Genomic DNA, 23637 nt, shown 5'->3' on the forward strand with positions numbered 1-23637 from the left:
TTCCAAGAAACAATTTGTTCCAGGTCTGGTTTAAAATGACGGCTTGTCATTTTCTGGAGGCCCCCCGCTCCCGACACACATGCTCGCTTTTCCACAATCTGTACACCAAGCAACGATGCAGATCTTGATTTCGACGGGCGAGGAGACGAAGTAAGAAAAGTGCAGTTCTTCAATTAAAGTGCATGGATGAGGTAAACTAATTTCAAGAGTTTTGAGTTTATTCAGTGCTGGCTCAGACGGGAACCATCCTGCCATGCATCTGTTGCACTTGGGTGCGCATCGCTTGAACACTGCTCAGGATCTTGTTCTGGTGTGTGATGGCAGTGATGCCGATCCTTGCCAGGTCTCTGTGGAAAGTAAGAGAAGAAGAAGGGGGCTGAGAAACGTGGATCAGACACTGGTGCAGGGAAAAAATGTTAAGTCAGCCACAAGCAACACAGCAAAAGCAAGGCAGATGTACAGAAATGTTTAATTAAATAAGCAAAGGCATTGTGGAGGCATTTGAAAGCTCTCCTCCATTCAAATGAAAGGCATTCCAATCCTTTAATGAGTGCAGTGATATGCAGCACAAAGCAAAAGAGGCTGATTAAATCCAGATTTACCAGTTTTTTGTTATATCGCTGAGTACTTACTCCTGGTTCATATGCACCACAGCCTCTAGGGTGGTATAGCCAGCAGCTGTGAAGTTATCCTTGTATCGTTCCATTTTGATGGCTTGGAGCCAGTCACCAACAGAAACAACCGCTGAGAACTCTGGGGAGCTGGGATCCAGGAGGGCTGTGCTGGGTCTGGGTGCCAAATAGGGAAAAGAGAAAAAAATGATGTCAGCTGGATCAGGAGTCACAAATCAATGTTTGGCCACTGCAACAACTATCCTCAATGATCAGGCAACACAGGGGAGAGATGATGTGCCCAGTGAAACTGGCAGCTCAGCACAGCAGTGTAGATCACTGCAACAAACTGAATAAAACCACAGAATCCCAGAATGGTGGGGGTTGGAAGTGACAGCAGAGTCAACCAGAGCAGCTTGCCCAGGACTGCAGGGTCCAGACAGGATTGGAATCTCTCTAGAGAATGAGACTCCATAACCCCTCTGGGCAACCCTGTTCCAGTTTGTGTCTGTTGTTCCTTGGCCCGTTTTTGGGCACCACTGAAAAGAGGCTGGCTCCATCCTCTTGACCCTTACCCTTTAGATATTGATAAGCATTGAGATCCCCCCCCTCAATCTCCCCTTCTCCAGCCTAAACATCTCTAGGTCTCTCAGCCTTTCCTCATCACAGAAATGCTTAACACCCCTCAGCATCTTTGTAGGATACACTGAACTCTCTCCACCATTTTCCTGCCTCTCTTGAACTGGGAAGCCCAAGAACAGGATCCAGTACTCTAGACGTGGCCTTACCAGGGCAGAGTAGAGGGGGAGGAGAGCCTCCCAAAAATATCAAGTAATAAGCCAATTTCTGCTAAGGATTAATTTGACCTTAGGTCTCTCTTTTTGCTTTCAGATCTAATTTGAACCACAATGCTGCTTTACAATTTCCACCTCAGACAGAACCAAGTTCACAGAAAGCTCTTTTACTCCATGAGACAAAGAGGATGGCAGCGCTGGAAGGCGTTCAGCCGGCTGGGTTTGTATCTCCCCAGCAGCAATGCAAGACCTTGCCAATCCCGCATGTGTCAGACCTCAGCTCAGCAGCTATAGAAACACCGCTGAAGCCTGTGCCAAGGAGCTGGAAGCTCACAACCCGCCAGACTGGTTTGGAGGGGCAAAACTCAGGGCGGGTTCAGATAAATCCTGTTTCTAGCCAGGTTTGCAGGCAAGCTCACTGCATTTAATCAAACCCAGGACAGCAGGGAGTTAATCCTCTCTTTAATCAATCCATTCCTGACCCGCGAGTGCCAGGAGTGGCAGGAATTAGGCAAGCTTTGATCTTTGTTTGCACCATGGAATGTGCTTCTCATTTGCCCTTATACAGCTCTGCGAATAATTATTTGCACAGAATTTGCTCCTCTTATTAATATCTCAGTTTATAATTTCATGTATATTGTAAATCACAGGTGCATGAAACCATTGTAAATCTCTACTGCCTAACCAAACCAATTATCATTTAGCAATTTATTTGAGAGCGCACATCATCAAAGATTAGGTGTGCAACAGCATCGTTATGTCTTGCCTAAGGCAGGGAGTACGTGCTGCTAATACTTGGTACAACTCTTTTACTGCGTTATCTAACGCAAGACCAATGATGGCAACCTAATTATAGACAATTATGCTTCACCTATAAAGTCATATAATGCATTCATAATGCTATAAGCAGATTTGAAATTCATATTCCAAAGAGAAGAAAAATAAAGATCTATAAATACCCATGAACACGAAATGACCTTGAACAGGCTATTAACTCACACACATACACACACACAAAAAAATGACCTTGGACAGGCTATCTACTTCTGTAAAATCTATGTATTTTAAAAGAGCACCTGTAAATTGGAAATAAAGCAAGATGGAGGACTTCATACTGTGATCCTGAAATCAAATTATCACAGCAGATCGTATTGTGATTCTCACCACGTAAATTATTTAAACCTTGAGGGTAGATACATTTTTTCCAGGCTATCAGTGCAATTAAGAATCCCAACATGGTGGGGGCTGGAAGGGACCTCTAGACATCATCTACTCCGATTGCCCTGCTAAAGCAGATACACCCACAGTAGATTGTCCAGGATCACATTCAGGTGGGTTTGGAATCTCTTTGGAGAAGGCAGCCTGGTCCAGGGCTCTAGCACACTGACAGGAAAGTTTTTCCTCATGTTCAGATGGAACTTCCTGTGTTTCAGTTTGTGCCTGTTGCCCCTTGTCCTGTTGCTGGGCATCACTGAGAAGAGTCTGGCTCCATCCTCTCGTTCCCTGCCCCTTAGATATTGATGAACACTGAGAAGATCCACTCTGTTCTCCAAGCTAAACAACCCCAGGGATCTCCTTTTTTCCTTGTTGGAGAGGTGGTCCTTTTCCTTCATCATCTTTGTAGGATTCTCTGGACTCTGTCCAGTAGTTCCCTGTCTCTCTTGAACTGGGGAGCCCAGAACTGATGCTGCAATGTGGCCTTCTAGGGAAGAGTAGAGGAGGAACCTTGTGCCTTCCCTTCTCTTGAAATATAATTTCCCATTATCTTTCCCTTGTTTCTTTTAATCTTTTTTTCATATTCACTGTAAGCAAATTTACCTGACAAAGCAAAGTACGCTTGAATAAACCTGAACAAACCTGGTGTAAATTAGTAAAGCTCCTCTTGCTTCAGCAGTGTTTCACCACCTGAAACAAACCGCTGATCTGTCCCAACAGAGACAGCTCGGTTTTACCCTGCAACTCTGGGAGTTTCCTTCCTACCACACTTCTTTTGCACGTACCAGGTACACCACGCTCAGCAAACAAAACAAAACACAGATGTAATGCAGGATCGGTGGAGACATGAACCTGGCTTTCCACAAAATTAAATTCAAATTCACATAAAAATTAATCCACACCTCCCCAATGCCCGCCAGGCATTGGCTCTAATCCCGTAATGCTCATTTGCAAATCCTACACAGATCTAGTGTTTATAAAACCTGATGATGTACTTTTCCTGCATTAAACCACACCACTCCTGTTAGCCACACTGTATCAAGGTTGCCCGTTCAAGCCCTTTCAGAAGGGGAGAGAGGGAAAAAGAGGCAGCAAACTTTGCCTTCAAACAGGGCTTGCCTGCATCAGAACTTCTTTGGGACGCGCTTCAGGCCATGCTATAAAGCTGCTCAGCACTGGTGTGCTACAGCAACAGCTCTGATTGTTCAGTTTTACTCTCTCACAGAGCTAGGAGAGCCTGGGAGGTTGAGCACTGTGCCAGCATGACCCCTGCGCGGTGCAATGTCTGCTGTGCCACCTGGCTCTGCCACAGAGCTTTAGGTGACTTGCAGCTCTTCCTGTCATCTCCAGTGCGCTTCCTCATACATCAGCATTACCGAAGCCCAGCTGACCTGGAGCTCTCGCTGCCTGTCCTCTTCAAGCTGTTGGGGTTGCGGATGAGTTTGTCCAGCATGTTGACGATCTGTCCAAATTTGGGCCTGTCACTGCGCTCTTTCTGCCAGCAGTCTAACATCAGCTGATGGAGAGCAATGGGGCAGTCCATCGGAGGTGGCAGCCGGTACCCTTCCTCGATGGCTTTAATAACCTATAAATGGCACAATTAGGAAGGCATTAGAGAACATCAGACACTACTCACATCTACAATCTGAGTATCATTTATCCTAGGGCGATCCAAAGTATGGAAACAAATCCACAATTAAGTGAAACAACGTGGAAAATTACGCTCAGACTCAGGCAGCTGGTGGTCTCAGAACTGTCGTTTCTCCTCATCAATTCAAAAGTGAAAGGGTACAGCATCCAAAGCTGCCATTAGACACAGCAGGGCAACGCATCACAAAAGGACACATGAGATACAGGGCTGACAAAATAGCCCAGGCTAGACTGAGGGTTAGAGAAACAACAGCTCCAACAGCTCTACAGCCAGCCTTTAACACCTGTCAGTCTGGGGGTGATATCTTGAAGATGAAATTTTCTCCATTATTTTTAGGGTACAGCAGATCATCCCCACTTGGCCTAGCTCATCTCTGGCAGTACTAAAGGCTTTGTGGAGAACCTGTTCTTTTACCATTGTATGCTCTGAACTAAGAAATGTAGCAACCAGAACCCTTCTCTGCAGCTTTATCAAGGAAGTTACATAAGTCCATCACAGCAGCTTAAGTATGAATTTCATATTTAATAGAAACCAGCAAAATTCATAATCTGAAGTCATTTTAAACCCTCCAAGAAGGGCTCTGGAGCTGTGATGATTTCTTAGCTCTCTCAGAACAGGACATGGCCAGGACTCAACTCTGATATGACAGGGACATGACCCAGAAGCCTTCAGATCTTAATTAATCGATATGACTTTGCTGGCAGGATTCACCATGAGACTAGAGACCAGGAGTGCATGGAGACTGAATTGTGCTAAATTCCCTCATTCTGGTCTTGTCCAATTAGTGGCTAAAATCCACTGGGATGACAGGGCAAGGGATATGCTCGTGCTATTCAGTGATGACAAAGTGGCTCTCACCACTTCAGGAAGTAAGAATAAGCTTTTGTTTCTTTTGATTTAATAGACACTGAGAATATTTGAACTCTACTTCTGATGCATTGTGAAAAGCACTGCTCTTAACATCGTTAAAGTGGAGAAAATGCTATATCTATGCCATGTACTAAAGAGAGAATGCAAAGAGTGATGTTGGCTTTCACTGTCTAGTTCAAGACAGCTTTGAGATGGTCCAGCACTACACATCAGCAGTGTACACAGGCCCAATATGCACTCTGTGTTCATTGCACTGAGCTCTGCTGTGCTGTGTAGACACGTCTGACATAACTGAGACACATCTGGTGTTTTATTTTCTTGCAAAGTCTTGATGACTTCCTGTTAGCAGAGGAAGGCAAGACTGGGTGCCAGAAGAGACATTTCACATCAGAAGGAAATTAAAATTACATCCCTCACTTAGATTAAATGCCATCCGCATCCAGACAGTCTTTGAAAACATTCAGCTCCACATAAGGAAGCAGATGACTTGTAAAATGACTTAACCACTCCCATGATCATATATTCAGATTCACATTTTCTTCTTCCTTTATATGTTTGCAAATCCCCTGGGAAAAGAATTATGGATAATCTATGCCTCATTTTCACTGTAATTATTTTTTTTTCCCATTTAATAAAAATTCTATTAGAAAAAGCTCTTATTAGCATTATTATTAAATACTCTTCTGAAAGAGCAGCCATTGTGCATGCTCCCTCTTGGAATCCACCGAAGCAGTCCAGATGGTACGGTTAAACAGGACATGCATAATTTAAGAATGGTCATTTAGCAAAGCTGCTCTTTAATGTCCTCAGGAGGCAGCAATGCAATTGTCACCAGGATGCTCACACTGATACATAGAATTGGATTTCACATAGAATCATAGAACCATTTACGCTGGAAAAGACCTTTAAGACCATCAAGTCTAATCATTAACCTGACACTACCAAGTCCGCTGCAAAACCAAGTCTTTTAAATCCCTCCAGGAATGATGACTCCAGCACTTCTCTGGGCAGCCTGTTCCAGGGCTTACCAATCCTTTCAGGGAAAAAACTTTCCCTAATGTCAAACCTAAACCTCCCCTGGTACAATTTTAAGCCATTTCCTCTCCTCCTGTGACTTGCTACTTGGGAGAACAGACAATTACATCACTTCAGTCTCCCTTCAGGGAGTTATAGAGAGTAAAAAGGTCTCCCCTGAGTTTGTTTTTCTCTAAGCTGAATACAAACCCATTTTCCTTAGCCACTCCTCACAGGACTTGCTTTCTAGACCCTTTACCAGATTTGTTACCCTTTTCTGGATCTGCACCAACACCTCAATGTCCTTCCTGTAGTAAGAGTCCAAAAATGAACAAAGTATGTATTTTATTCTAGACATTCTATGAGAAATAAAATCATTTATAAGAATTACAAGGGTACAGGGGGCTGAGAAATTAATTACTAGGAAGTCCCATTAAATTCAAGTGGGTTTTTTAAAAGACTTTCAATAAAGTTGAGATTTAATATCAACATTCAAATCTTTCCTCTCCTGACAGGATTACGACCTGACAGTTTAAACAGATTCATTTCCCTTTTTTCCATTCTTATTTCTTACTTTAATAGTTTATAATATTTTTCCTAAAGTTAAAAGAAAAAAAATGTGAAAAAAATTACATATAATCATAGAATCATTTTCGTTAGAAGATCATGCACAAGTTATAGACCCTAACTGGAGAATCACTGACAATAGTCCAGAATTGAAGTTTTCACAGAGTCATAGAATCCCAGCACGATAGGGGTTGGAAAGGACCTGTAAAGATTATCTACTCCAACTGTTCTGCTAAAGCAGGGTCACCCAGAACAGGTTGTCCAGGATTGCATTATGCAGGTGGGTTTGGAATCTCTCCAGAGAAGGAGACTCCACGACCACTCTGGGCCAGCCTGGTCCAGGGCTCCAGCACCCTCACGGGAAAGTTTTTCCTCAGGTTCAGATGGAACCTGTTGTTTTCAAATTGTGCCCATTGACCTTTGTCTTGTCACTGGGCACCACTGAGAAGAGCCTGGACCGCATCCTCTTCACCCTCACCCTTTAGATATCAGCACTGGTAAGATTTGCTGCTCTCAGTCTTCTCCAGGATAAACAGCCCTAGGTCTCTCAGCATTTCCTCATCACAGAGATGATTAGGCCCCCCTCAGCATCTTTGTAGCATTCACTGGACTCTCTCCAGTAGTTCTCTGTATCTCTTGAACTGCGGAGTCCAGACCTGGACACAATACTCCAGATGTGGCCTCACTAGAGCAGAGGGGAAGGAGAACCTCCCATGACCTGCTGGTCACTCTCCTCTTAATGCCTCCCAGGATACCATTTGCCTTCCTGGCCCCAAAAGCACACTGGTGGGTCATGATGAACTTGCTATCCACTAGCACTTCGAGGTCCTTCTCGGCTGAGTTGCTTTCCAGCAGGTCAGCTCCTAACCTATAGTGGTGCATGGGGTTATTCCTCTCCAGGTGCAGGACTCTGCACTTGCTTTTGTTCAACTTCATGAGGTTCCTCTCTGCCCAGTCTGCCCATTTTATCTGGAAGACTTCAAGGAAATCTTAGTTCCAGAAATGTTTTCTGAGAAAACAGGAATCTACCACCCATGATAGCGTTTTAAAAACCTGGAGCAAATGTCTTCCAACCACACAGCAATTGGCACAGAAACACATCAGCAGACATCTGAGGACTAAGATAAAAGCGTGGGGGAAAAGGGAGAGAAAAAAGAAGCTCAGAAAGAGACTCACATCTTGATTGGACATATCCCAGTAAGGTCTTTCTCCATAGGACATCACTTCCCACATGACGATGCCATAGCTCCACACATCACTAGCTGATGTAAATTTTCGGTAGGCAATTGCCTCTGGTGCAGTCCATCTGATGGGGATCTTGCCACCCTGTCACAAATCAAAGAAACCACAGGCTCGTGAGTCACTGACCCCGTAATGTATGTGGCTGTCACTGTCCTACTCTGCCATTAAAAACAGAAAATGGTTTGCTGCATGTAGTCCCAGAATCCTTCAAAAGGTACCCAGTGTTTCTCTCTTTCTTGCCATAAGCTTGTCAGACCCAACCAGAAGGCAAAGTTGCCCATCTGTTTTCTTTAGTCGCAAGGAAGAGAACCTACAAACTGTTAAATATATTTTTACCAGCCCTCTAAGAGAGCTCTGCTTAGGGATATGCTGAAGCATGAGAACAAGGCAGGAGTTCTACAAAGTATATATTACAGATTTAGTTGACAAAACAAATAAGTACACACTGTTAATTACTATTTCCTTGCCTGCCTGTCTGACCTGTTTAGCCTGTTTCAGAAAAATAGGATTATCAACGTTTTGCTTTTCAAAAAGGCAAAATATAGAGAGGATAAACTGGGAAGACTTCTGAATACTGTGGTGTTTCCCATGGGCAGTATCCCAACTTCTGCCAGAGATGGGAGAAGGTGAGCAAGCCTCTGGGCTCACCCAGTGCCTGGGGGAGCAGTTCGGAGAGAGCTGCCTCGTTACAAAACTTATTAAACAAATAAAATCACTTGGGCATCTGATTTGGGCCACTGACGTCCTGCACTGTTTCAAAAAGAACTCACTCCATCCTGCTTAGCTGATTTCGCCTTAGCTGAATGATCCCAGGCCTGAGATTTTGCCTTTTGTTTATGCCAATATGCAAGGTGTTTTTAATTGAGCTTTTGGTTTCCTGCAGTTCCATCTGGGGAACAACTTAAGCTGAACAAAGCTTTTAGGGTTTTTTCATTTTCTTTTATGCTTTTTTGATTAAGTTTATTTTGGTAGGTTCTTTCTCAGCAATCTTCTGTATAGTTTTTATCCCTAAGTGAGTGCAGCGTGTGCATATTTAATGGTTTATTGTTCTAATCTCTCTCTCAAGTGTTTAACATGGACTGATTCCAAAGGCGAGTGAAATCAAAGGGGTCCTTCTGGCTTCTTGGGCCTTTGCATCAGGCCCTTTGTGAGTCAGGTTATGGCAGTATATGGCACCCTTTGTGGCTATAGGGTGCTCTCACTTCAAAGAGTTATACTGAGAGCAGAATATATAATTTTCTTTAAGAAGGATGCTTTAAAAACTGCATTCTATTGTATCATCTCTGGTTATGAAAAAGCTCTGTTCTCCTTTCAGACACAGATGCATGGACATTATTTATACATGGTTGTCATTCTAAAAATTGTCAATAAGCTCTTGTTATTTAGCTGCTCAAGTACGGTGGAGTTCATCCAAATTTTCCTGATCCTTCATTACTGATACCAGATGAAGACAATGTGCTGTAAAGCAAATGTCATTGATTCCCTGCAGTTTACTCTTGAGAGCAAACATAATACTATATCTCCACTCACTAAATTCAAAAGGAAGCTTTTCAATCATGTCTGTCTTGCCCTTGGGTGTTTGTCTAAACTTTGATTTCCCTGACTACAGCTTTTCAAACCTCTGCTTCTGCTCCTTCCACTTGCCACCCTGATGAGAAACTCCAAGGCTGGCCAGCATTTAATACTACACGAGTCTATCCTCCCCTGTAATAAACTGTGAATCCATTAAAGGATGAGTGTTGGGATTAAACTGCAAGATCTAAGTGCTGCAAACAAACTCTGCACTAGGGAGAACAGATGGAGAATGGCAGATATCTAAAAACAATGAAAATAAGCAATTAAAAAATAAGACTTTATAAACTTCAACTTTTTTTGTCTTGCCTGCATGTTAATTACAGAGGTATCGGCACAAACACTGGTGTAATGGTGGGGATGTTGTTTTGTGGCCAGAAGTACCTCCATTAGTAACTATTCCCCGTGTAGCACATTAAAATGGCTTTACCAAAACTAGTTGTGGGGTGCAAAAATATAGATGAAACGAAAAACAGAAAATGGGAATGCAGACCTCAAACTTACCCCAGTCCAAATTGTTTAAGTCAAATTTGCTTTGTGATGGGCAAAAGTGGATTTAGCCTTTATTTTTTTTTGTGGCATATCTACACTTGTGCCCTCAGTGGGAGGTGTCACTTGGAAATCATTAAGCATGTCTGTAGATAGCAGAAGGAATAGAAGCCTAAACTCTAATTTCTGGCATCAGATTCCTGTCATGGACTTCAAGACACTTGAGGAACCAGAGGAACACATGGGTCACATCCTCAAAGAAATACTGATGCAGCCACTGATGTAGCAATAACACCAAATCAATTTATAGCAGCTGTGGAGGTGAGGCCAATGTTTATTCTTCAGTAGTGATAGTGGTCTTCACTTGGGACTGAGATTAGTTTAAAACAAACCATTGTCACCTCCCACACAGTCAGACAAAATCAGCAATTAGGCAAGAAAACCCAGTGGACATTTTCTTTCCCTCCTTACCCGTGTGGTATAAGCTGCTTCAGGGTCATCTTCCAGGACCCGGGACATGCCGAAGTCAGACACTTTGCAGACCAGGTTGCTGTTGACCAGTATGTTTCGAGCAGCGAGATCCCGATGCACATAGCTCATGTCAGACAGATACTTCATTCCAGAACCAATGCCACGAAGCATCCCCACCAACTGGATGACTGTAAATCTGCCATCATTCTTCTGCATATGGGGAAAGGAAGAAAATCACAGAGCATTAAGCTGAAAGCTGCATTATTGCCATTGCTGGAACTGGCAAAAAGCATAGCTCTGGATTCCCATCTTCTCTCAAATAAAATGTGATGTTATTTCCTCGCTTTCCTGACTAGTGCCTATAATTCACCAGCAAAGTAAAAACCCAGAGGTTCTGTCACAGCTCCCAGCGATGCCGTATCCAGTTTGCAATGCGTCTGCTTTTAATGAGTCTGTAGCATTGCGATGCTTCAAAAGCAGAGCAAATCAAAACTGTTCCCATTAAACGTGGATTATTTAAGACCTTGCTATTTTAAACATCACATTTAATCCACATCCTTTCACATTTATTTTGGGTTTCAACAGGAGCAACGCTAGGAAACAGAATTTTCCAAGCACAAACATAATTTCTTTAAAAATGCTGAATTTTCAGTCTTGCTCTGCAAAAAAACAACCAGAATAAAAATGAAAAAAAGATGTTTCCCAGTATAAAATCTCCTTAGCTTATCACGAAGAAATCACCTACCCTGAGGAAGGCATCCAAGGAGCCGTTCTCCATGTACTCAGTTATGATCATTACTGGTTTACCTAGAGTTCACAGAAAGAAAAACACAATTCCTTGATGAATGCCGATGTTAATGGGATAAAAATGGGCTGCACATGATTTTACTGCCAAGACACCTGGCTTACACAATCTAATTTAATTTGAAAAGCACTGAGCTTATGCCTCAGCTGTGGGGAGCAAGAGAAGAAATATTATAGGACAGGAATATTTCAAGGGCTCCATCTGGAAGGTTAACCCTTTGGTTGATTCATTGACAAGGTCTTTAACTAAAGTGGCTCCTGTTCTCTAAGGAATACACCAACTGATAATTGATAGCAAAGAAACAAAGATCTGTTCAAACTTGACAAAAATCTTTAGGGTAATTAAATTGCTTGCAGACTAGAAAGCCTTCCTCTTTCCAAATGGAATTTCAGAGTGCTTTGGTCTCTCTGCCTCCTTTGAATGATCAGCGCTTTAGGCGAATTAGAAACTGTCAGCAGCAAGGTATTCCAAGACAACTGGATTCAGGAATGTAAAATCCAAGCTGTTCCTCTCAACTTTCACTGTTCTGAATTTGTATCCTGTGTCTCCAGTTAGTTATAAACGAGCCAAAGCTATTTGCCTTGTGAAGTCAACCAGAGGATAAATGATTCGATGAATGGTGTCACATGTGGGGCACAGGGCTTCAGCAGCACTCAGCTTTCCATGCTGCAATGCCCTGAGCCAAGCTGGGCATTCTGAAGAGAAGTGTGATGTTACCAACGTGGGGAGGCTTTCTAGGCACTCTTATGCCTAAACAACAGCAGATACATAAATAATGCTTAATGTTGTCTTTAAGAGCTTTACAAAGTAATATGACACTGAAAAACCTTCAGGTATATACAAGTAACATCCATGAGGTTAAATCATGATGGATATTCAGCATCTAGATATTTTCAGAAATAGGTCCAATATCATCTCCATTCTTCAATATCATCTCAATTCTACATTATCATCACCATTCTACAAATGAACAACAAAAGATGTAGAGAAGTGGCTTATCAAAGGTCAAATGGCAAAAGCCCAGTCCCAAGATGAACACTGTTAAGGCCACCTGCAACCAAGGGAGCACCTGATGATCAGCACCAGGCTGGCATGGTAACACTTCCTCCCAGTTCTGCTTTAGCTACAAGAGTTTCTTCCTAAATAAACAGCAGCGTGCCAGAGAAACTCTGCTTTTGTGCTTCCTGGAGCAGCTCTGCATAAGGAAATGTTACAGGGAAAGAAGGGTTCAGTGGACATGTCATATAGACCGTAGATAGCTCAAGTTCTGTCTTGGCATCAGAGTTACTCAACTTTTCTTTCTTTCTGTTACCAGTCTGCTCCAGAACAATCAGCTATCAAAATTACCCTACCATGAAAAGTTGCAGCACTGAAAGTTCCCCTAGTCATTTCTGCTTCAATGTTTTTGACCAAGATGCTTTTCTCTTCCTTTGCCAGGGATTTCTGGTTTTGAAGCAACCTTTTTATTAGAAAACAACATTCTGCAAGGACTGACTGTACTAAAAAATTTTGTATAATTTCACTTAGGCCAACATCTATATGCCATACATCACTTCTTTCACACATCATTACATATTTTACCTTTTTAGTGCCAGCCTAGCCTTTGCAGGACCTTTACTATTCCTGCTTCTCCTTCTCTTCCCATCTGATAAAAAAAAATCTTCCCATTTTGGTCCCATGCAAAGTGACATATGCATGAAACACCTGCCTGGCATGTGGGCCCTTTCTGATCTGCATGTGATGGTATTACACAAAGCAAACTGCTCTGAGTGAAGGACTGAATGACCTCGGCTGTGTACCTGCACCCTTAAGGAAAGGCATGTGATAAAACATTTTCCCTCTAATTCACCTTTGAAAGCATTCTTTGGTATGAAGAGGAAAAACTCCAACCAAATCTGCATGTCACTGTTTCATTTATCCTTTGCAGCCATGACTGGAACCCTTCCACTGAACAAATACAACTAAATGAGTTTTAATTAACCTTCCTCAATCAAAAGATACTATGTCAACGTAGAAAGGAGGGAAGGGAGACTCTTTCAGTGCATTAACATGTAATTTCATTACTCAGGCACTTCTTTAGCAGGGGAGGGGGACAGAGAGAGAAGTTACCATCAGTGAGTCAATTATTAAAGTACTTGACTAGCAGCCAATAATCTATTCATGGCTTTTTGCTGCCTCTCTCAACCCCCATCTCCACCGCTATTTATCTCACGTTTTAATTTTCAGTTTATTAAATGCATTCATTTATCACAGCACTCAGAAAACCTATGGAGAAATTAAGATAAATGCCTTCTTAAGTAGCCCTGTTTACCAAACACACCAGCTCAGAGGTAATGCAGCCGGCTTGCTGTGGAAGCGTCGCTGACTGTGAGCCCGGCAATGAAATGCTCTTGGGTCAGGCTACCACCCCCTTGGTGAACATTTCCAATCATTTTCATTTAGTGACAACTGCATTATGCAAATGCAGACAGTCATTTATAACTGCTCGAGCTGGCAAGAGGGGATCCAGCTTCAGTGGGATTTCAACACAAAGATTCCTGACCGTAGCTTTGTAACAATAATAAAAAGAGAGAATTAGACCTTCAAAACACCTTTTAATTTCAGTTTGGAGGCAGGCCCTCAGTAGATGATAGGCAAAAATCCTCCAAATCTCTGTTTTCTCTAGTGGAATTTGTCTTTCAATCAAACATCAACAGACTCTATGACCCATTTGCAATGACTGTGTCAAAAAGCACAGACTAGAAGAGGGGAACACAAATGAGTACAGCTAAGATTTCTAGAAACACAAGTGCCAGAGGAAGCATCCAGTTCCCACCAAGCCCACTCAGGGGGGGACTGGGATTTGTAGCGGTACTGGTGGCTCTACAGGATATGCTTTGTTCTAGCAACATTTTACTTTTTTACCTTCTCATCCATACCTAATGTTAATTCCTTACTCTATTAATACCCTGCATTCATGTTCATGGTGCACATTGTCAGCTGCAGAAGGTCATCTCCACAAATTCCACCCTGTAATAGCAGCTCACAAGATCACTGTCTGCTTTCTCTGCTACCCTGAGCATGAGTCCCTGTGTCTAAACAGGCTTTTGGGAGCAGGCTTTACTGACATCCTACCTAGGGCAGACAGAGCTGGGACAACATCCACACCATCGCAGTGGTCCCCTAACAAGTGAGACCCAAGCATGTCTGTCTCGCAGGTGTATTTTGAGTTTCAGCCTACAAACAGCACCCAGCAAGCACTGCTACTCTCTTTCCAAGGTGGGGTTCATGGCACACTGAGCACAAACAGAATTAACACAAAACCCAAAAACAACCAAACAAAGATCAGCCAGGTAAATTCAGCAGAGTAAAATTATCACACCTGTATGTCAGGGAAAACAAATAACCAAGTTTCACACTGTAATAGTCCATTTCATTTCAAAGGCTTGCTCCTAACATCTGTGCTTTGTACCTTAAACACATGACTCTGTAGTTTTGTTTTGGTATTTTTTTCTCCCAACCATTTAAAATTCTTTGCTCACCATCTGCTTTGGCCTATCCTGTAACAATCATCTCAGTCTAGGAAAAGATGTGAAAGATGTTGCTTGGCACAGCAAGAAGCATGGGGGGTGGGGGGGGAAGGGAAGCCAACCCTTGCAGTATTAATTCCCCCTACAAAATCTCACACAAGCTGCCTACAGATAGAGTATCAGTTGAAACCATAAACCCATTTATAGCTGACAACAAGATTGATGACTTTTCCTGCACTGATTTCCTCCTATTAGCTATCAGTGGATCTGTTCCATCTGTCATTTCACAGGAGAAAGGGTAAAAAGAAAAAAACCCAGCACACACCAGCAGAGACTTAATTTCTCAGTGACTTCTAAATTGGCCTTGTCATGAAAATATCCTACTTACATTTAGTAACTACACCTTCCAAGTGGATGATATTGGGGTGGTCAAATTGTCCCATGATGCTGGCCTCACTCAGGAAGTCTCTCCTTTGTTTATCAGTGTATCCAGCTTTTAGAGTCTTGATAGCGACACAGATCTCTCTTTTTCCTGGTACTTTGAGTCGCCCACTGCATACTTCACCAAACTCTCCTTAAGGTAAAAGGCACAAGAATCCATGGTCATGAATATGAAGCACAAACTTGTGTTGTCAAACTGGTATATCAGCTCATCTGGGTGAACTGTCATACAAAGCTCACAGGATCAGGCTGAGAGCCAGCATTGTTCAGCCTGAAGAAGAGAAGGCTCCAGGGAGACCTTATAGCAGCCTTCTGGTGTTTGAAGGGAGCCTACAGGATAACTAGAGTTGGACTTATTACAAAGGCATAGTGACAGGGTGAGGAGTAATGGCTTCAAACCTGAAAAAAAACAGATTTAGACTAGATATTAGGAAGACATTTTTCTCCATGATGGTGATGAGGCACTGGAACAGGTTGCCCAAAAAAGTTGTGGAGACTGCAACACTGGAATTATTCAGAGCCAGGTTTGATGGGGCCTTGACCAACCTGGTCTAGCAGGAAGTGTCTCTGCCCATTGCATGGGGTTGGAACTGTATCTTTACAGTCTCTTTTAACCCAAAACACTCTGTGATTCTATGATCTCACGTATTCTAGAAGCAAACTTAAACCTATACTTAGAAACAAAAATGCAAAAGTACTGGCACTTACCCACACCAATAACTTTTTCAATCTTTATGCAGGAGGCATCAATTTCTTTGGCAAATTCCCTCACAGCTTGGTTCGGATCCTCGTATGTAAAAGGATCCACATATGTTCTAACACCTGCAAGGCAGGAATGTTTGATTTGAAGTTGCTGATCTACATGCTGCTGAACACAGAACATATGAGACTGAAGCTTTAATGATATACAACAGCAAGGAGAGTGTACAATAAAGATGCACTGTAAGCCAGGAATGACTTGATGAAGAAAGGAAGGACTTGATGTATTTCTCCTCCGATGCAGTATTTATAATGTAAAGGTTTAATATTTCCCAATAGTGATGTAAGGAACCAGGTTTTTGCCAACAAATGAGCTTCACAAATCACTGCCATCACTAAGAGGCCAACGGCCTGTGTATGGACCTCTGAGACTAAACCACATCCCGTTTTTCTTTGGGGACCCAAGAAATTGTGAGCTCAGGTCCTAGGTTTGGTGCCTGGATGACTCAGTATGATTCAGTCTGGGGAAAAGGGCAGTAAAGTTCACATCCCCTTTCCTTCAGGATTGACTCCAGCCCATCCAAAAACTGACTTAGCAGGGTATTGTGGGGGAAAAAAAAAAAAAAATCATTCTGAGGTATCATGAGCCAACAACAGATGTCTTTCAGTGGAAAGGAACTATAAAAAAATCTGATGAACCTTTCTCCTGCCTGTCCCCTTGAAACTTTTTACCGAGATACTTCTACTTTCCTGGTTAGTAAAGTACATAGTATTGAAGAAGGATGTTTGCAAGAGAGAAAACCAGAAATATATTCATCTCAAGAGGAATGTCATCCCTGATTTCCCAAGCATCACAACATGGGACATGTTTTATGAAGCAAATCAAAGAACCAAAGTACTGCTGTCTCTTTTACCTTGGTTCAAATGTTTCTCTTCATCTGCCTCTTGCTTAGCCTTACTGTACTTACTGCGCCTGTCAGAACAAAAAAGAGCATTTCAGTTCAGAACAAGTATCTTTGAGACAAGCTCAATCTTCCTGACCTGCTCAGACTTGAGCTGCTTGCACCTGCCATGACCTGTGCTCTGCAGCTTCCCTCCAACAGCCCATGACACACCATACACTTACCAGCAGGGCAGGAGACTCCTTGACTACTCCTAAGTGTTACTGGCGTCAACAAAGCACTGAGAAAAACACAAATCTATTTGCATCTCAGCATTTAAAGAAAGGCAGCTTGTGCTTTGGCTACCTTGCCTTCAAACATGTACTTGCAATCCTGTGCAAAAGGGGGCCAGATTGATTTTTAGCCCTATTTTATATATGGATTTAAATGCTATGATAGAGGTGTGCTGGTAGATTGGTTTTCAAACATAATTAGGAAATGCCAATACCAACCCATTGATGTAACTGCAAATTTAAAATGCAAACAAGTCTGTTAATCCAGAAATCAGGATGGTAACAAAAAAAAAAAAACAAGCAAACAAAAACCCCAAAACAAAACAAGCAAACAAAAAAACAAAACCAAACCAACCAACCAAAAAAACAAACAAAAAAGCAAAAAAAAAAAACCCACCCTAACAAACCTTAATCTTCAGAAATGTAGATCCCAAGGATTTTATTTTTGTAATCACTGTATAATTGAAGGGGGTGAAGAACTCTACTAACCCTCTCAGCTGGAGATGATATAGTGTGTTAACTCTATAGATTAGTATTCCTACACCTAAAGACACAATATTGGGGTTGTTCAGCCTGGAGAAGAGAGGGCTCCAGGAAGACATTCCTGTGGCCTTTCAGGACTTAAAGGAGTCAGTCTGAAAGATGGGGACAGACTTTTTAGCAGGGCTTGTTGCAACAGGATATGGCGTGATGGTTTTAAACTAAAAGAGAGATGGTAGATGTCCTATCCATTGAAACATTCTAGCTCAGGTGGGACAGGGCTCTGAGCAACCTGGTCTAGTTGAATATGCCCTTGCTCACTACAAGGAGGTTGAACTAGATGACCTTGAAAGGCTCTTTCCCAGCCAAACCATTCAATGATGCTGTGATATTGTACCCAGTTACATATTTAATTACTTCAGCTTTACAGTGGGATTTGAAGTTCCCCATTATCTAATGGTATGAAGATGGAGATTTGATTTGGGCTTTTACCCATCACTCATTGAGAGTTCAGAACCACACATAAGAACAGACACTGCTGAAGACAAGGGCTTGGTGGTGTTTACTCCTCAGTTTGCCTGTTCCTATTGAAATTCAAGTCTCCCAGTGTGTCAGACCCACATTAGCTAACTGGCAGGAGTCTGGGTTGGAGTGAAGAAGAGAGAAGGCAGAAGGAGATATCAAACCTGGAGAACAGGATTCAAGATTGGTACTGCCTGCAGAATGAAACCAATATGTGGAGTGGAGCAGGAGATGCCCACACTGCCAGGGACACTGGGCTGAAACGGTGTTGATACTCAGAAAATGGTGAATGGGTAATGGAATAAAAACAGTGGGTGAGAGAAAGACCTGTTGGGAAATGTGAGTTAAAAGGGCTCAAAAACTCAGACAACAGGAAGAGACCTCATGACTGAGAGCCTCACTTGCAGCAAATCTGTCTGAGTCTCCCCATTCCCCTCCCTCCAGCAAAACCCTTCTGCCCTTTAGCAAAAAAGCATCCAGCTTCCCAGTCTGTGCCTGGGGAATGGCAGCTTCGCATCGATGTCAACGGTTGTTTCCCAGCCTCGGTCTTTGCAGTCTGGTAGTGCTGGCATTAAAAGCATTACGCTAATAATAAAAACTATAAATTAACCATGAAACAGGAGGAAAATAAATCTTGTTTGACATGTGAAGACTACCTGATCTTTGAACCAAGCCCCACAGCTCCCAACAACACCAACAGGACTTGAATTCAGACATAAAAAGCAGGTATACATCCAACCATAAATGGTTGGGAGCTTCTTCTCTTGATGAAAGTCAATTAAACACAACTGGCTCCAAATCACAAGAGCAGCATTATTAAAAACTACACTGGATCCAAACACCCATTTAAACTGTTTGTTTGCCTGAGGCCTTACAGCCCTGGTATAACACAGCTAAATAACATCTTTCTGACAAGGAAAAGCCATGAGATCTGAGGCTGTTTAGTCTGGAGAAAAGAACACTGAGAGGGAATCTTCTCAATGCATATCAATAGTTAAAGGACAGAAAAGCAAGAGGATGGGGATCAGACTTTTTTCAGTGGCACCCAGCAACAAGACAAGGGCAAGAGGCACAGACTGGAACCCAGGAGGTTCCATCTGAACGTGTGGGAAAACTTCTTTCCTGTTGAGGATGCTGGAGCACTGGATCGGGCTGCCCAGAGAGGTTGTGGAGTCTCCTTTTCTGGAGAGATTCCAAACCCACCTGGACATTGCAATCCTGGGCATCCTAATGTGGGTGACCCTGCTTTAGCAGCAGGGTTGGATGATCCCCAGAGGTCCCTTTCAACACCTGCCATGATGAGATTCCGTGAAAAGGAGTATGTTCTGCTCCAGTTACTGAACTGGATGAGAAGGAAGAGGCAGCACAAACCCCACCCAGTACCATATGGGATCAAGTCAGCTAAAGGAATACAGAAATTGTTTCAGGTATTACACTTCTCTCAGAGGAAAGCAAAAAAAAGAGAAAAAAAACCCAAGATTCTTCATTTTAAGCAGGACACCTTTAAACTGATTTTATTAAAGCTTGGCCACAGATGGGAAATATGAAACAGAAACAGGCTTTGCATGGAAGCACTTTAAGTATGAGAAAATGTTCTTTGTCTTAAAAGTACAATCACCCTAACAACAGATAAAAAAATCACCTTCCTCCACTAAAACCCAAAGACATGCAAAAAGCAAAGAGAAACAAGGGGATTACTGTTCGAGCAATATAACTGCAGCTTATTAAGTTTAAATAATACCTTCCCAACTAACTACCTACTTCCACATTTCTCTGTCACCTGTTGACCTCTCCTGCTTGTTTGGGGGTCAGACACTCCTGTCTGCCATTGTCCCCAAGCCCTGCACCATGGAGCACAGGGGAGCTGCCTGTGGGGGCAGCTCATCTGAGGGGCAGAAGGAGCCTTTGTCACAGATCTGAGCGCTGTAATTACAGGGATTATGGTGGTGGTGATCAAATAGCCAGCATTTGGGAGAACACAGAGGCTTTCAGAAACTGCAGGGATCAGAGGCACAGGCAGATCTACAGCTGGGGGCTGGTGACAAAGAGGAGGGTGTGAGCATGCAGTGTGAGGTGAAGTAGCTGCTGCTCCCCAGTTCAAGAGAGAAAGGGAACTACTGCAGAGAGTCCAGATGAGGCTACAAAGATGATGAGGGGACAGGAGCATCTCTCTGACAAGGATAAGACACATTGAGGCTGTTTAGCCTGGAGAAAAGAAAGACCGAGAGGGGATCTTCTCAATGCTTAACAATATCCAAAGTGCAGGGCATCAAGAGGATGAGACCAGTGGCAGGAAAACAGGCAATGAGCACCAACTGGAACCCAGAATGTTCCATCTGAACACAAGGAAAATGTTCCTTCTTGTGAGGTTGCCAGAGCCTTGGACCAGGCTGCCCAGAGAAGTTGTGGAGTTTCCTTCTCTGGAGAGACAACAAAACTGCCTGAACATTTCAGTCCTGGGCAACCTGCTGTGTGTGACCCTGCTTTAACAGAGGGGTTGGACTGGATGATCTGCAGAGGTCCTTTCCAACCCCCTCACCACACCAGCATTCTGTGAGATGGGAACAGAAGACAAATTGTTGATGGGAACAGAAGACAAATCAAACTATCCATTGGAAGAATTTCTGACAGACACTTTTTGATGACCAGAGGACAGATTACTCCACCCAATCTGTCTTACAAAGTTGCTCTTTTCTGGTTTAGACTTTCCCAAATCCTTTGCAACTCTATTTGAGACAATAGTTTCAGTCAGTGTTCCTGCAGTGCATGGCTTAGAAAAACATGGGCTATCTCCTGGACTCTGCTCTATGGATATGATCTTAACCTCAGTAAGTTTAAACTAAGCTTTAGGCAGATCAGTTCTTAACACAAACACTGTGGTCACAAGACAGAAACAAACAGCTTGAGCTGCCTGAAGACAAAGTCCTTTAACAAGTTCTGTTGTAAAGATGAATTTGGGAATTTGAGCAATGAAAAAGTGTAATGTTAAATCAGTAATAACAACCCAGGGTTCAAAAGTGGGCACCTAGAGCGTACACCCCAGCTTCTACATTTGGCTCAGGGATGCACAGGCCATGTCTGCAGGCCAAAGCACAGCACTGATTCTAAAAATACGACTTTTAGGTCATGGCTGGATTACAAAACCTCCTCCTGGGGACTGCATGGACAAAAAAGCCTTTTCTCATCTGAAGTAATTTTGGAACAAAGTATAATTATTTTGCTATTAACTTCTGCTGGTATAAGAACATCATGAAGTATCCCCAAAGCCCACACCTCTAAATGACATGAGTGAAGTGGTTAAAATTGTTAGAGTAATGGTGAATATTAAAGTAGATTCTGTTTATTGAGAGCTACTGGAGAGCTGTGCATTGAGGAAGGCTACTAATTAGCAAAGCACCATGCATTAGCATGCACAAAGCAGTTTCGCTATCCTAGTATTTCATTCTTCTTACTAAGTCTTTCCCCATTCACAGCCTCTCTGAGACCTACCAGTGCAGAGTTTATATGACACCTCTGAACCCATGGCCACCAAGAAACTTTCATCTTCACTCCCACCAGTGCTTGGACCAGAATTTGTCCCAAGTGCCCACATGCTCTTTGCCATGTCTTTGTCCAAGGTGAACACTTGCGGGCAGATAACTGAGAGGACAGCTTGAGTGGTGAGAAGACCTGGCTGAGCACAGACCCACATCAGCGAGTCTGTCAGCTACCTGGCTCCAGGCAGCCTTTCCTCTGACAGCTTTATGGCTGATACTGAAGAGAATCAATATGAGGGCAAGGGGTTGACATTTCATTTTCTAAGGAGTGATCCATTGAGGGCCAATCACCAAGTAGTGTTTATCAGCCTTGGGAAACGATGGGTTTTTATAGGGGAGGAGAAGAAGGAATCATCTCAAAGCAACTCAACAGGCTCAATTCTCCAAGGTGGCAACTCATAATTAGAAAGCCAATGTATCCTGCTATCAATCCTGCCTTAAATAATAAAGTGATCAATAAAAGCAGAGAGGAAATTAAGCCATCAAGCTCAGTGATGCTATTTGCTGTTGCAATGGCTTTTAATAAAGCTGTCTCTCCGCATTACATTTTCATATGTTCTGTTCTCCTTACCTCCTGTCAGCATTGAGAGCTGAACACCCACAGAAAGCTGCAACAATGCATATCTACTTGCCAGATATTATAATCACAATGACTTAACTGCTCTTTAAGACGATTTAAAGTAAGAGCAAATCAAGAGGAATGTCTGCATGTTTATGGCTGATGCCATTAAATGGATCAACAGAGACTGACAAAATACGCATCTCTCAGGCACCAGGCTCCAGATGCAGCAATGATATGTCCACTTTTATCTCAGAATTACACTGAAGCAAAATCATGCTGACCTTTTGAAATGAGACTGAACACAAAGGTGAAGACAGAAACACTCATGCTGTGCTTCTGCTACACTCTCCTCCCAGTCATAGGACTGTTTCTGATGCCTGGGTTGAATGCAGGAGAAGGCACAAGTACTTTGGAGGAGATTACGGTCCTGCTCTGATGAAATAACCATCGATCCAGTCTGCTTGCTACTGTATATGATGCTGAATGACTGTGGCTTCTGTTTTACAGTCATATCCACTCATTCTGGAAGGACTAACCCAAAAGACTAATAAAGACTAATAAAGACTCACACGGACTAACACAAAAATCAGAATCAGTCTGATGGCTTAGCTGAGAACAGTGCAGTCATTTATTCCCTGCCTATGAGGAGTCACTCCAAGAAAATCTTCTGTACCCATACCCATTAAACTTAACTCCAAGTTCCACTAACCACGAATCTCTAGCTGGCTTGCTCCTCAATGCCCAGTTATTACGATCAGCTTTGCATTTGAAGGGCAAATAGAGCTGGAACTATTGCCATTAGATCACATGCTGCTTGGTACTAATGTTGAGAAGATCAAAGCTACATGTGAGAAGGCTTGTAATGCAAATTCACTGTTTATGATGCTAATCAAAGAATTTAGCTTTGTTTGGAGAAGACAAAAAACTCCTTCATGAAAGAGAGAAGGGGAGACAGAAGCTTAAGTTCTTACCTCCTGCTGATGACAAAGGCTGCAATGAGAATGACCACAAGAACAACACTGCCAGCCACTGAGACAAGCAGCACTGTGGGATTGGTACCATCGCCGATGATGGGGGAAGGAACTAGAAACAGAAAAGGGGGCATTAGTGTCAACCTAGGTAGCACAGAGGGAGGCCTTCTGGAGTAGCACTCCAATCTACTTTCAGGCCTTTATTATATAGTAATTCGACATAATTTTTCCTAATTAGCTGAAGACATGGTGTTTGATAATGATTTGGGGAACATCAGCACCCTGGTTTCTAACCTCCAGTGTTGTTTAGAAGGTATAATGGCTATTTTATTTTTTGCCTTTCTAATTGCTTTCCACTCTTCTTTCCTCCTCTTTTTTCTCTCTGTGGGGCCAGCTGATCACTTGCCAGCTGACACAAAGAGAACAAGTTATTTTTAAATAT

General features: G+C 42.8%; 1 protein-coding gene across 4 annotated transcripts in view; it reads right to left on the reverse strand.

The window, feature by feature from the left end:
* Window positions 1-232: 232 nt before the first annotated feature.
* Window positions 233-23637, reverse strand: part of EPHA4 (EPH receptor A4) — a 106348-nt gene continuing 82943 nt past the window's right edge. The window contains exons 6-16 of one of the 4 annotated variants that reach the window (XM_054385725.1): window positions 23196-23307; window positions 16865-16923; window positions 15960-16073; window positions 15199-15384; window positions 11242-11303; window positions 10497-10703; window positions 7899-8048; window positions 4012-4205; window positions 2201-2209; window positions 633-782; window positions 233-347 (exon numbers count right to left, since the gene is read on the reverse strand). In XM_054385725.1, coding sequence (XP_054241700.1) covers window positions 233-347; window positions 633-782; window positions 2201-2209; window positions 4012-4205; window positions 7899-8048; window positions 10497-10703; window positions 11242-11303; window positions 15199-15384; window positions 15960-16073; window positions 16865-16923; window positions 23196-23307 — 1358 coding nt within the window. Of the gene's footprint in view, window positions 348-632; window positions 789-2200; window positions 2210-4011; window positions 4206-7898; window positions 8049-10496; window positions 10707-11241; window positions 11304-15198; window positions 15385-15959; window positions 16074-16864; window positions 16924-22435; window positions 22440-22712; window positions 22721-23195; window positions 23308-23637 lie in introns of all 4 variants that reach the window. The other 3 variants (XM_054385724.1, XM_054385723.1, XM_054385726.1) reach the window with 3 other exon arrangements.

Source organism: Indicator indicator, chromosome 13 (genome assembly GCF_027791375.1).
Source record: "Indicator indicator isolate 239-I01 chromosome 13, UM_Iind_1.1, whole genome shotgun sequence".
Taxonomy (NCBI): Eukaryota; Metazoa; Chordata; class Aves; order Piciformes; family Indicatoridae; genus Indicator; species Indicator indicator.